General features: G+C 57.2%; 1 protein-coding gene across 6 annotated transcripts; it reads right to left on the bottom strand.

Moving 5' to 3' along the window:
• Window positions 1-1417: 1417 nt before the first annotated feature.
• Window positions 1418-13065, bottom strand: CHRM1 (cholinergic receptor muscarinic 1). 6 transcript variants are annotated; one of them, XM_067748665.1, is made up of 4 exons: window positions 12794-13065; window positions 12029-12350; window positions 11495-11587; window positions 1418-3943 (listed from the first exon to the last, which is right to left on the bottom strand). In XM_067748665.1, the coding sequence occupies exon 4, from the start codon at window positions 3864-3866 to the stop codon at window positions 2487-2489; it is 1380 nt and encodes a 459-aa protein (XP_067604766.1). In that variant the 5' UTR covers window positions 3867-3943; window positions 11495-11587; window positions 12029-12350; window positions 12794-13065; the 3' UTR covers window positions 1418-2486. The 6 variants fall into 6 exon arrangements, with proteins under 6 accessions (XP_067604766.1, XP_067604769.1, XP_067604768.1 ...); XM_067748668.1 differs by having other exon boundaries at window positions 12029-12139; XM_067748667.1 differs by lacking the exon at window positions 12794-13065 and adding an exon at window positions 12601-12686 and having other exon boundaries at window positions 12029-12139.

Raw genomic sequence — 13065 nt, 5'->3', positions numbered from 1 at the left:
CTGATTCCAACACCCCCGCTCTCCCAATACTGCTTGGCTTCCTCAGTCTCCCCTGCAACCCCTCATCCGTGTCCCAGGACCAATGCCTTCAACACAGGGCAGGGCATTTAACACGAAAGGGGGCTCAGGGCTAAGCGGTGGCCAGGGAGGGACCCTCTCAAGGTCTTGATCTGACAACCCAGGAAGCTGTGCTGTGGGAGAGGGGGATGGGCTTTGTGTCCTACAGTCATTCTCCACAGTGCAGTGCACCTGGCAGCCCTGGGCTGGGCTGTCCTGTCCGCCTCCTGAGTGGATTGCCCCTGCCCATAGCGTCGGAAGCTTCCTTTTCTAAGGTTTCTGGGAGTCCTGACAGCTGTGTGTGGGGTGAATCTTCACTCTCTTTCTCTGTAAGGGTTTAGCCCCACCTGGGACCTCGTTCCTCTAGGCCAGCATTTCTCAAACTTTAGGCTTCATCACAATCACCTGGATGGCTTGCTGAAACAGATGGCTCCGACCCACCCCTAGAGTTTCTGATTCAGTAAATCTGGGGTGACCCTGAGAACTTGTACATCTAATAAGCTCCCAGGTGATACTGATGCTGCTGGACAGGAGCACTGTGCACTGAAGGATTAACTCAGCAGGTCCGGGTTGTCCAAACGCCACACATTCCAAAGAAAGGTTTGCCCCTTGCCTGGCTCCTGGGAGACGGCCCCTAAACCCTTGGAATATCTTGCCTGGTAAGAGTGTCTCTGCTTATCTGGGGGCCATGGGCCTCTTCGTATCAGTTTAGCCTCTGGAGGGGCCGGAGACTAAGTAAGGGCAGCTATGTGGGTGGTCAGGAGCCTCCGTTAAACGCTGGACACCAAGACTTGGCTCGGCTTTGCTGGCTGGCAGTACTTCGTACAGCTGGAAACTGTGTTTCCTGGCTGGTGACTCATTGTTGCTGGGAGAATTAAGTGCTGTCCCCATAACTCCACTGGGAGAGGACAGTAGAAGCTTGCAGCTGGTCTCTCCTGGACGCTGCCTGTGCACCTTCATCCTTTGCTGACTCTAATTTGCATCTTTCACTGTAGTAAGATATAACCGCTCAGCAACTTTGCTTCCGGGAGACAGCTCTGCCCACTACAGCCCTACTCACCTGAGCCGGGGACCCTAGGTGCTGGGCCCACAGGTTTCAGTAGATCCAGCCACTCTGTGCTGCCCCTCCTGAGACCACTCTCAGGGCAGTGACCCATTTCTTATGGTGCTTGGACCCTCCCTGCCCCATCCTGCCCTGGCTTCAGACCAGGTCCTAGAGGGAATTCCCGGGTGGTCCAGTGGTTAGGACTCCTCGCTTCCACTGCAGGGCGCATGAGTTCCATCCCTGTGGGGAACTAAGATCCCGCAGGCTTCGAGGTGTGGCCAAATTAAAAAAAAAAAAAAAAAAAGAGCCAACACAGGGAAGAAGGCCTCTTAGCGCCCGCTGGTTATGTGGCTTTATTCACAGACTCAGCACTTGCTGAGGTCAGGAGGAAAGAACATTTGGGACCTGGGCCTGGAGATAAGGGTGGCTGGGAGGCCATGCATGGGTCGGATTGGGGAGCTCACAGCAGAGAACCTGTTGGCTGGGCCAGGCCGGTGTGGGGTGGGGCCGGAGGCAGGCAGCATGCGGGAGGCCTGGCTAGATCTGATGGAACAGATCTCTCCAGGTGGCGTCTGTGAGCCAGGGAGGGTGGGACTGAGGGTTTCTCTGGGGCAGGGGGTATAGGTGTGGGGCTGGACAGCAGGCACCCCTGCCCCTCACTCCCAGGGAAATGACACAGTGGGACAGGTGGGACACCTGGCGCCTGGTCCTGATGCTGCCTCGGGACTTGGACGGGGTGACTAACCATGCTGGTCCCCTCTGGTGTCATTGTCCTGCTGATGCTTGGACATGTGCCTTGGGGGTGACCCACCTAGGGACACTCTGGGGACATGTGTAGGGAGGCTGGATAATCCCAGAGAGTGTGCCTAGGGCCCAGCAGAGTGGGCTGTGCCTGGGGAGGGAGGGGGTCCCCGGGGAGGGCGGGGGATGCTCCCTTTGAGCCACGCTTCTGTCTCAGTGGTTGGTGTCAGTTCCCTGCTGGCAGGGGGTGCCGTCTCCCGCTCAATCCAGGCCAGCCCCTGGGCCAAGGATGACTGCACAGCTAAATCTCCTTTCTCCTGGCCCGCACTGCTGGCCCTGGATGGACTTCCTGTCTAAACACAAACAAGGAAGCCAAAGCCCGGACCCTCCTCCTGGGCCTTCTTCCTGGTGAAGGGCCCATTCCCACCCAGCAGGGAACAGAAAAACCAGTTCCCCGGGTGCCCCTCCCTGCCTGGGAACAGCAAAATTTGGAAAGTTGGCAGGGTCTCCCTGGGCTGTGCAGGAAGGTGACCTAGGGGCCTGGGAAGGCTGGTGGGGCCCGAGCAGGGCCCTGGGTCTGAGGTCACAGCGCCTGCCCGCTTTCCACCGGGGCCTGGGGTGGAGGGACGCAGGCGAGGGGCCCTCAGCATTGGCGGGAGGGGGTGCGGTGCACAGAGCCGGGGCGCTTGGGGATCTTGCGCCAGCGACGCTTGTCCCAGCGGCAGAGCAGCAGCAGGCGGAAGGTGTCCCGGAAGGCCTTGTTGCAGAGCGCGTAGCACATGGGGTTAATGGTGCTGTTGACGTAGCACAGCCAGTAGCCCAGCTCCCACAGGGTCTCGGGGACACAGTCCTTGCAGAAAGTGGACACCAGCACCATGATGTTGTACGGTGTCCAGGTGAGGATGAAGGCCAGCAGGATGGCGCTCAGGGTCCGAGCCGCCTTCTTCTCCTTGACCAGCGAGAAGGTCTTCCGCTTGGCCAGCTGCCCCTTCCCACGGGGCTTCTGGCCCTTGCCCGCTCGCTCACGCCCCTTCCGGGTCGGCCTCTTGACCGTATTCGGGGAGCTCCGGGGCGGCTGCTTGGGGGGGGCCTGCGCCCCGGGGTCCACCATGGGCATCTTGATCACCACCTCAGAGCCGGGCTCCTCACCCTCCGAGGACGTGAGTGACTCCATGGAGCCTTCATCCTCCTCCTCCTCTTTCCAGCTGTAGGCCTGGAGCAGCCGGGGGGCCCGGCAGCAGCGGCAGCAGCGCCCTGGAGGGGTCTCCGGGGAGCCCTCAGCCCCTGGCTGGGACCTCTCTGAGCTGCTGCTGCTGCCGCCCCCCTTCCCCGGCGTCTCGGAGCCCTGCAGGGCCGCCAGCTCCCGGGCCCGGTTCTCTGTCTCCCGGTAGATGCGCCAGTAGAGCGTGCACATGACCGTGACGGGGAGGTAGAAGGCAGCCATGGCTGTGCCAAAGGTGATGATGGGCTGGGACAGGAACTGGATATAGCACTGCCCGGCCAGCACCGTCCGCTCCCCTACCAGGTACTGCCAGAAGAGGATGGCTGGGGCCCAGAGGACGAAAGAAACCAGCCAGGCCAGGCCGATCATCAGGGCCGCCCGGCGGGGTGTGCGCTTGGCGCGGTAGCTCAGGGGCCGGGTCACGGAGAAGTAGCGGTCAAAACTGATGAGCAGCAGGTTCATGACCGAGGCGTTGCTGGCCACGTAGTCCAGGGCCAGCCAGAGGTCACAGGCCAGCGTGCCCAGAGCCCAGTGGCCCATGAGCAGATATGTGGTGTAGAGGTTCATGGAGAAGGTGCCAATGATGAGGTCGGCACAGGCCAGGCTCAGCAGGAAGTAGTTGTTGACCGTCTTGAGCTCCGTGTTGACCTTGAAGGAGATGAGTACCAGCAGGTTGCCGGTCACCGTGGCCAGTGACAGGAGGCCCGTGGTGATCCCGATGAAGGCCACTTGCCAGGGACCCTTTCCCGGTGCCAGGACGGTGATGTTGGGGCTGACGGCGGGTGGGGCTGAGGTATTCATGGTGGCTGGGCGGGGTCGATGGGGGACAGCCCCTTCCTCTAGTCACAGTACAGGCCTTCCTCGGGGGCGGTCATCACCTGAAAAGAGAGGACACGGGCTTGGGTTGGGCTGCTGGACGTCTCCCAGAGTCCAGAGTGGAAGGTGCCGGCAGCAAAGCCTCTGCCTTCTCGGAGCTGCGGGCCAGACAGCGTCACACCCCCCTTACTGGTGCCCACACCAGGTCACTTTTAATGCACTTTCCCAGCCTTGAATGGATTTACCAGCAGCACAGGGGGAGGGGATGGCTTTGGAATCCAGAGATCTGAGTCCTCATTCCCACTCCACCATTCAGACGCGGAGCCTCAATTTTCTCATTGGGAAATCGCTACTAACGCTTGTCTTGATCACGTGGCAGGAGTGGGGAGACTCGCTTTGTATACGGGATTGCCAAATTTTCAAAGCATTTCACTCAATTTTATTAAAGCTCTCATTTACTGAGTAGTTACTACATGCCAGAAACAGTGCTAAGCACTTAACTGAATTACCTAATTTAATTGTTGAACATTTGTAGGAGGAAGGTCTCTTACGGTCCCCATTTCACTGAGGCGACCGTGGCTCCGAGCAACTCCAAGACCTGGCCGTGGCGACACAGGTGGTGCATGTGATCAGAACCCACCTCCCTCGCTCACTCTCGGAGCACGTGAAGACCCGGTGGGATTCTTCCATCAAATAAGGAGAGATGGGAAGGCGGGGGAGGGCTCCAGAGAAGACAGGGGGAAGAGGTGGGAGCAGAGGGGTGCTGCGTGTGTGCGCCTGAGTGTGTGTGCTTGTGCGCAGTTTGGGGCTGGATCGGACCCTCAGTGGGGGCAGCGGGGGACGTTGTGCTGGGCCTGGACACTTGCCGGTGGTTGACGATCCGGAGTAAAAGCAGGCAGCAGGCGCGAGGGCCTCAGCTCCCAGATAAGCGGGGGTCTGGCCCCAGATGAGGTGTGGGAGGACTCCTCTACCTCCCCACTCGGTTCCTGGGCCCCAGCTGAGTGGAGGAAAGCAAGGGGAACCAGAAGATGCCCCAGACTTTTCCTGAAGCTGGAGTGCAGCTCAGGCACTCAGGGTGGGACGAGAGAAAAGCCACAGCTCTTAGTGACCACTGGCCGGGCAGAGGCCTCGACCGCTCAGCCACGGCCTCGCTGCTGTATGTGTTGACTGCTTCCTTCCTGTTCTGGGCTTCAGGCATCCTTCCGTGTGTTGAAGAGATTGGGGTCTCCTCCTAGCTGCAGCTGTGGCTTCAGGGGCTGTATTGTTGGAAAAATTCCAAGGGAGAGACGTTGGGCCCGGCAAGCCCTGATGTTTCTTGGGACCTGGTCTGTGACAGAGAGTCTGTGGGGGGGTCGCCGCATGACGGATGCCTCGGCGGTGTGTGACTTGGGTGTACTGTCAGTGTGTGTGACAGCGACTCTCAGCATGAATTCAGAGTGTGACAGAACAAGCACGAAAAGCTGTGGCTGTCAGTGCTTGTGTGTCTGGGACAATTTGCACGTGAGGGGGCACAGGTGACGTCCCGGTTGAAGGACCCAGACTCTGGAGTCAGACTGTCCGCATCTGAATCCAGGCTACACCACATACTGGGTGTGTGGTCTCCGCTAGCGATGTAACTGTTATGTGCCTCAGTTTCCTCAACTGACAAACGGGGATAATGTTAGTCCCTAGCTAATACATCGAGGAATTATCGCGAGGCTTAAAGAGTCAATAGATATAAAGTACTTAGAACAGCCCTGGTCCATGGTAAGCACTAAGTTCCCGTTGACTCTTAGCACGGGTAGTAGCGAGGGCTCCCTCCTGCCTAGAAGTGTCTGCTTTTTTTTTTTTTTTTTTTTTTTTGCTGTACGCGGGCCTCTCACTGTTGTGGCCTCTCCTGTTGCGGAGCACAGGCTCTGGACGCGCAGGCTCAGCGGCCATGGCTCATGGGCCCAGCCGCTCCGCGGCATGTGGGATCTTCCCGGACCGGGGCACGAACCCGCGTCCCCTGCATCGGCAGGCGGACTCTCAACTACTGTGCCACCAGGGAAGCCCAGTGTCTGCTTCTTTGATTAAAAATTTCTAATACTATGGGGAATTCCCTGGCGGTCCAGTGCTTAGGGCTCTGAACTTCCACTGCAGGGGCCATGGGTTCAATCCCCGGTCGGGGAACTAAGATCCCGCATGCCAAGTGGCACAGCCAGAAGAAAAAAAAAATCTAATACTGGGACAACAGCAACAAATAATAACGGTCATTGCTATTATTTAGCATCCCTGAGGGCCAGTCGCCGCTCAGAGCACTTATGTGCCCTATCTCACTTAACCTTAATGGGGAACCTATGACCTAGGGGTTGTTTTTCTCTCCATCTTACAGATGAAGAAACTGAGGCTGAGAAAAGCATGAGAATATGCACAAGGTCACACAGCTAAGGTAGGAACCAGGATTGGGGCCCAGGCAGTCTGTTCCTATGAAACTTTATTTATAAAAACTGATGGTCGGCCTGGGGGCCATAGTTTGCCAGTTTGAACTAAGAAATATTACATTAAAATATGATTTATCTTGCTTACTGAGTTTTGTTGTATCCTCCGCCTTTAACCAAAGTCAGGCGCTGGGCGGGAGGCTGAGATCAGACTGCGGGTGCTGGGCCTTTTCCCCGTGAGGCCGCTGGTGGGAACCACCCTTGACAAGGTGACTCTGAACAACTCTTGTCCCTTTGATCTTCTGGTCTCAGTGCTGTTTGTGCCCATTGCAGAAATCGAGCAACTGAGGCCCAGAGAAGAAAGGGAAGAAGGCATTGTGTGGCTCAAGGCCTCCCGACTCCTAGACTGGGTGCTGCCTCACCCCCCAGCCCCTGGGTGCCCCGGAGCAGCTCTGTAGCCCCCAGCGGCTTCCTGGGCCAAGATGTGCAAAGGCTGGGTCAGAAGAGGAGCTTTAGGGCGTGAGAGGCTGTACCCTCCACAGCCATAGGGGCCTCCCGCCTGTCTGGGCGCGTTGTGGCCAAGTGTTCTGCCATTGTACATGGCCCTTATGCCACAGCAGGGCTAGGACTAGGGCGGGGGGAGTGAGGCACTTGTCTTAGGTGCAAAATTTAAGGAGATGCCCCAAACTCAGTCAATCAAGAAAATAACATTTTAATGAAATATTTAAAGAATAGAAATCAATGCAAAACATCCATCATGAACACAATTTTAAACCAAGACAGGATCCAACCCCGCACTTGCACAAACACCCCTATCACCCTTGCCTCGCACTAATCCTGGCCCTGGTTCTGACAAAACTTGATTTGCAAAAGCAGACCACCTGTGGGCTGTAGTTTGCTATTTGATTTTTAAAAATATTACATTACAATATTATTTATCTTGACTAGTGAGGTATTTTTGTGAGCCCCCCACCTTGAAATTTTGCTCCAAGGCGAGTACCTCACTTGCCTCACCCTAATTCCTGCATTGCGGACCACAGCCCTAGGTTTGAATCTCCAAGCTGTCCCTTCCTAGCTGTGTGATCATCGGCAACGACTTAACCTTTGCTTCCCTGCAGCCCTGCATCCCTGAGCCGCTGGGGATAATAGTATCCAAAGTGCCTGGCACTGAAATGACACTCAGTCAAAGGCCTCTGCTATTATTCCCATCTCCTCATTCCGATCCACTACTCAGCGAACTCTTACCTGCCCCTTCCCCTCCAGACCCCAGGCACAGCCCCTCTCTGGTCCCCAGACTGCTCATCTGTACGGTGGAGGAGTTGGAGCAGGCTGACATCTGGGGAGAGTTTACAGGCTCCTGAAACCAAGATCTCAAGATGGCTCGAGAGCATCAAGATCTCAAAATAGCTTGAAAACTAGCCAAGAATACCCTCATCTGTGAAATGGACCACATCCTAGAGGTGAGGCTGCAAAGGCTGAAGCCTCACTCAGCTCCTCTCAGCCCGGGACCTGCAGGCTCCAATGCCTGCACTCCTTCCGCTTGGTGGACCCTCTCTGCCCCACCTATGGGCTCCCATTGGGGACAGCTCGGGGAAGGAGAAGGGCAGAAGTTCTGGGGAACTGGACCCTGGTTCTTGCCACCCCCTGGACCTTCTGAGCCCCTGAGATTCAGCCCAAGAACAGGGCTGTCAATGACTCTGCCCTTCCTCCACCATCAGAAGTGGGAGTCCTCCCCCAAACCCCTCTTGGACAGTAATTTGCTCCAGATAAGGTTCCTGCTCTGGTCCTTGCTGTGTGACCTTGGGTGAGTCTCCTTATCTCCTTATTGGGGGCAATCCTCTGCCTCTTCAAGGCTACTGAAGGGTCAGCGAGTTGATGGCTGAGAAGGAACATGGCTTCCGGTGATTGTGGCTGATTCCCCTGCGGGGACAAGCTCTGGGCTGAAAGTCAGGGTGCCAGGGTTCAGCCGCAGCTCCAGAATTTCTACGAAGGAGGGGCTTAGGGTTAGCCGTCTGGTTGAAAGGGGGGCTGGAAGCTGTATTTGCATAGCATATTCTGTGAAAACATCCATGGGGTTGGGGGAGTTGGTAAATGAGGATTGCAGGGCCTGCCGGGGAGACTCCTCAAGGAAGTCCTTGCACTGCCTCTGCTTCAAGCCCCATCTCTGCTCTTGTCTTGCTGTGTGACCTTGGGCAAGTGATTGTCCTGACGTGGTCACCCTCCTGTAGGATGAGTGTTTGTATGTGAGGGTGTGTGCATTGCTGAGTGAGAATAAGAAATAATGAGGGTGAGTCTTGGTGAGGATGGGTTGGGACTCATCCTCTGAGGGTGTCTGGGGTACAGGAAGGCGGAAAGGAAGCAGGCGGTGCTTTTCTGCCCAGCGCTGTGGCTTCCTGATGAAGGTTGTTGGGAGCTTTTAATAATATTATTAATAATATCACAGCAACTAATATTTACAGATTGCTTACTATAACCAGACACGGCTCTAAGCATTACATACATGATTTAATTGACCTGTTACAAACCCTTGGGAAGTAGGTTCTGTTATCTTCAATTTGCAAAAGGGGCAGTGAGGCTTTCAGACCTTAAGGGCCTGACAGCTCATCAGCGGTGCAGCCAGGATTTGGACCCAGGTAGTCTGCCTCTGGGGCTAACCTCTTGGGCCCCTACCCTAAACTGCTGTGGGGATTGGGGGGTGCAGAGCCTCCTTGCCCACTTTGACTAGCTAGATTGGCCAAACCCTAGTTTGAATCAGTCAATAGGGAGGAATCAGTCCTTCCTTTAGAATCTGGCCTCTGTGTGTGTATGTGTGTGACAGTGTCTGTCATCTCTCTAGGGATGTATGATCACAGTGCTATGGGAAGGGGGTGGCCCAGCTGTAGCTCTTTGCTTGGCACACATCAGTTGCTCAGTAAATATCTGTGGAGTGAATCCATGAATGTGTACACGGAATTCTCCTGATTGGCTTTGGGACTTCGGGCACGAGGATGAGCCTGCGGCGGTGGGGGTGAGGGCATGGCAGTGTGAACTGGCTGCAGAGTGTGGTGTCTCTGCTCTGTCCAGTTCCTGCATCCCTCCACCTGCCAGGTGCCTGTCCCCTCGGTGAGGCCCTACCTGGCTTGAGAGCAAAATACCCAAGAACATCCTTATCTGTAAAATGGACCAAGGAAACCCTGCCTCACCTGCTGTGGGGAAGTCGAGTGAGGTAACAGGACAGGCATGGGCATGGGATGGCGCCTGTCAGCGTTGGGGAGGAAAACTTCAGCCTGGGCTCAAAGAGTTAAGGGATGAGGTCAGAGCCTCTAGCAGAGCAGGCCAGACTGTTGACCGCCAGCGTCCTGGACCAATCCCCGGGGGCCGGGCATCTGGTTGGTGAGAGGAAGGGGGAGGGGAGAGATTGCTGGGGAGAGGGATTCCTGAACACTAGGGCTTTCTGAATCTTACCACTGGCCAAGGAGAGCAGAAGGGGAGGCAGAGAATGAGGGGGTGCTGGGGAAGAGATTCAGGAGTGGGGAGTGAAGCCATCTTGTGATTCTGGACGTGGAAGACAGCAGAACCCTGGCTGGAGAGAATGGACGATATTGGGGAGAAGGAGGTACGAGGTGAGGGATGTGGGGCTGGGCACCTGGGACCTCACAAGTGCATCGAGGGCGCTCCTCTGGCCAGGCCTACTGGCCTGTCCCTTCTGCTGGGGCCTTAACCCAGAAGCCAGCCTGTCAGAGGTGGCTCTCTCCCCCGGGCTTAATTTTTCTCTGAAGGTAGCACCATTAAAGGTACATAAAACTTCCACCTCTGATGTCTGGCCTTGGAAAGGAAGGGGTGAACTGATACAATCTATCACCTTTTCAGGCTCAACAGTCACCACTGGGAGTGCCAACTAGCCCTGCGGAGGGCAGCAGCCATCAGTTAAATTTTCATAAACGCATGGCTGAACCGGAAGAGGAGCGTCAGCCTTAGAATCAGTGCCACATACCCTCCCTGTTGGTGGACCTTAACCAGTTGCCCAACTTCAGCCGGACCATGTCAGAGCCTGGCAGTTAGCAGGCTGGGCCCTAGACCTCACTCTGCCAGGTGGCATCAGAAGTGCCCTGCCCCTCGTTCTACACTCCGCATGCCCCCTGCTCTTCACTCCTTGCGCTCCCCTCCCCGCTCCCCTCCCCATTTCCTTTCTTGTCTCTCCCTCCCTCCCTCCCTCCTCCATCTTTCTAGGCATCACCATGGCATCACAGCAGAACGGAAACCTAGGGAGATATTCACCCACCTCTCCCCCGCCCGCCCAGAAGCCCAAGCTCCCGTTCACAGAGCTCGCTGCTTCCCCCACCCTGTCATCCTGATCAGGGAGGTAGGAGTTCAGCGCTGTGCTGAGGGTGAGGAGTATGGTGTCCAAGCCCCAGCTGCACCCCTAAATATCCCTTCTGTGACCATGAGCACATCCCTTCCCCTTCCTCAGCCTCAGTCTCTCCATCTGTACAATGGGGAGGCTCCTTTTAAGTCTGATGTGACCTCTACCTACTCCCTTCTTGACACTCTGACTCCTCTTCGCACTTGGGAATCTAGTTCTCAGACCTCCAGGCCCCAGCCGAAGAGCCAAGAGTCACACCTTCTGCAGCCCCATTTCGTCATTTCCTCCCCTGCCTTCCGGAATGAAGTGGCGATCATGGCTTGCCTGGTGGCTGAGGTCAAGGGGCAGAGAACTAACTCGTACCTGACAGCTCAGTGAGCAGCTGATTTCTCAGGGGCAGGAGACTGTCCGGCTGCTTCCGGCCAGTTGGGCAGGAGGCCCTGGGTCAGTCCACAGGTATGTTTTGTGGGAAGCAGTGAACCCCTGTCCACTGGCACTGATAACCCCAGGCAGCATTTGTCTGAGTGACCCAGTGAACGCCGCCCGACCCCTCCCCAGCTGCCAGCTCAGGAGCTGGCACTCTGCGAGAATCAGAGCTCCTGGCCTCCAGCCCATCCCCACATTGTGCTCTGGGGGTCCTAGGATGGGTACCTGGCATGGGTACCCATTAGTAACTATGCATCACCTGGACTTAGGGTTGAGACCTGCCCTGCGGGAGCCCAAGGTGCTATGAACATAGGGAGGGCCCTCTGGGTGGCTGCACACACCGGGACCGTGTTCCCTGGCTGGCACGGCCATCCATGTGCCCATACGCCCCAAGAGCCCGGGAGCTCTTGACATGGTCTCCTGCTGGCTTCTGGCCCGGCACCCACCTTGGTATCCTGCTTGTCCATCGGGCCAGCAGCCTGGTTCAGTCCATCTTGGAGGGGTTGAAGGTGGATGGGGGTGGTGGGATTCAGGGTTCCCTGAGGGAGGAGAGGAGGAGGTTCTGGGACTGGCACCCCAGTTTTTTGGGGGGTCAACTTCCCACAGGATCCTGGTGGCAAGGGCTACCCCCTGGCCCCCTGCCCTCCCCACTCTGTCCCTGGGATTTGGGGATTCTGCCTGCTATGTGGCAACCTAATCCCCTCTGGGCTCCAGGTCCAGTTTCCTAAGGGGGTTTCCATCTCCTTTCCCAGCTGAATCCCAGAAAAACATTAGGTGTATCCACTCGAAGCCAGGAGATGGGGTACTTGGAGCAGCCAGTGTGCAAAGCTACAGAGCCCCCTTGGCCTCTAGAGCCCTCCCTGGCCCCCTCGTCTGTCTGGGGTCCATCCCCATTTCCTTCTGGTTCTGGTCCCTGCGTTGCTCAAGGACCCTGCTTCTCCTGCCCCCACCTCGGTGGAGCCCCTCCCAAATGTACTCACCATGGGGCTGGAGAGAGGTCTGAAGGTTCCTCAGTTCCACTGCCTCTCCGGGGGCCGACGGTGTCTCCAGGGACCCAAACACCTGGCTCCTGGGGGGAGCTGTGCCCTGTGCTGGCAGCCGGAGAAGCACAGCTAGTGATTGGCATGTCCCACCCCCTGGCACGCCAGCCTGGGGGGGGGAGGGAGGAAGAGAAAGAGAGGGAGGGAGAAAAGAGAGGAAAGGAAGGGAGGGGGAGCTGGAGGGAAGCCTCAGGCAGCGTCTGGGGTTGGACTGGGTCCTGGAGCGTGGCCCCCTTCTCCACTAGGGCACCAAATTCGAGTCCTGAGAGGGAGGGTGTAGGGCATGAGGAAGATGAGCCCAGGAAGGCTAAAAGTCCAGAACAGGAGAGAAGGCAGATACAGGGAGACAAACACCCACACCCAATGCACACAGACTCGGCGGCGCACGCACACGCGCGCGCACACACACACACACACGTACACCCTCACAAAGGCATACTGTTTCCCGGGCTCCTTCCCCCACCCAACCTTAGAGACCCCAACCCGCGTGCACCATGCCCCACCATACACACCCCGGCATTCGCATGCCTGTTTCCCTCCACATACGCCCTGCCCCCTGCACATGCCCACGCGCCCGCCCGCCCAGCCCCACACCCTGCTCTTCCTCCCTACTGCGAAGGAGCTAGATTCCTTCTGTTTGGAAATGACACATTGGGCCTCACGTGAGAGGCTCCAACTTGGAACAGACCCAGAGGGCTGGCTCACCCGCCCGGGGCCGAACGGATGAGCCCGCATGCTGGGCGGTGCGCTGTTTTCTGTCCCTGCCACACAGCTGGGTGTGAGGGCACACGGGTGTCTGGTTTGCGGGGACGAGTGGGGGGCCGTATGCCTGCTCCACGCGTTGCTGAGTGCCCCGCACATGTGTGTCCCTGAGTCGCATGTCATCACGCAGCCGGTGTAAATGCAGGTGTCGCCCTGTGGGTCTGGAGCCGGGACGTGTGTGTGTCTGTATTCGGTGTGTGTCTGAGTGTTGCCCA

This window comes from Pseudorca crassidens, chromosome 9, assembly GCF_039906515.1.
Source record: "Pseudorca crassidens isolate mPseCra1 chromosome 9, mPseCra1.hap1, whole genome shotgun sequence".
Lineage (NCBI taxonomy): Eukaryota > Metazoa > Chordata > Mammalia > Artiodactyla > Delphinidae > Pseudorca > Pseudorca crassidens.
The sequence above is the reverse complement of the archived record's forward strand: the minus strand, read 5'-3'. Positions and strand labels throughout refer to the sequence as shown.

Excerpts from the sequence above, each read along its gene's own strand:
- CHRM1 (XM_067748665.1), bottom strand. The coding sequence starts at position 3,866 with ATGAATACCTCAGCCCCACCCGCCGTCAGCCCCAACATCACCGTCCTG.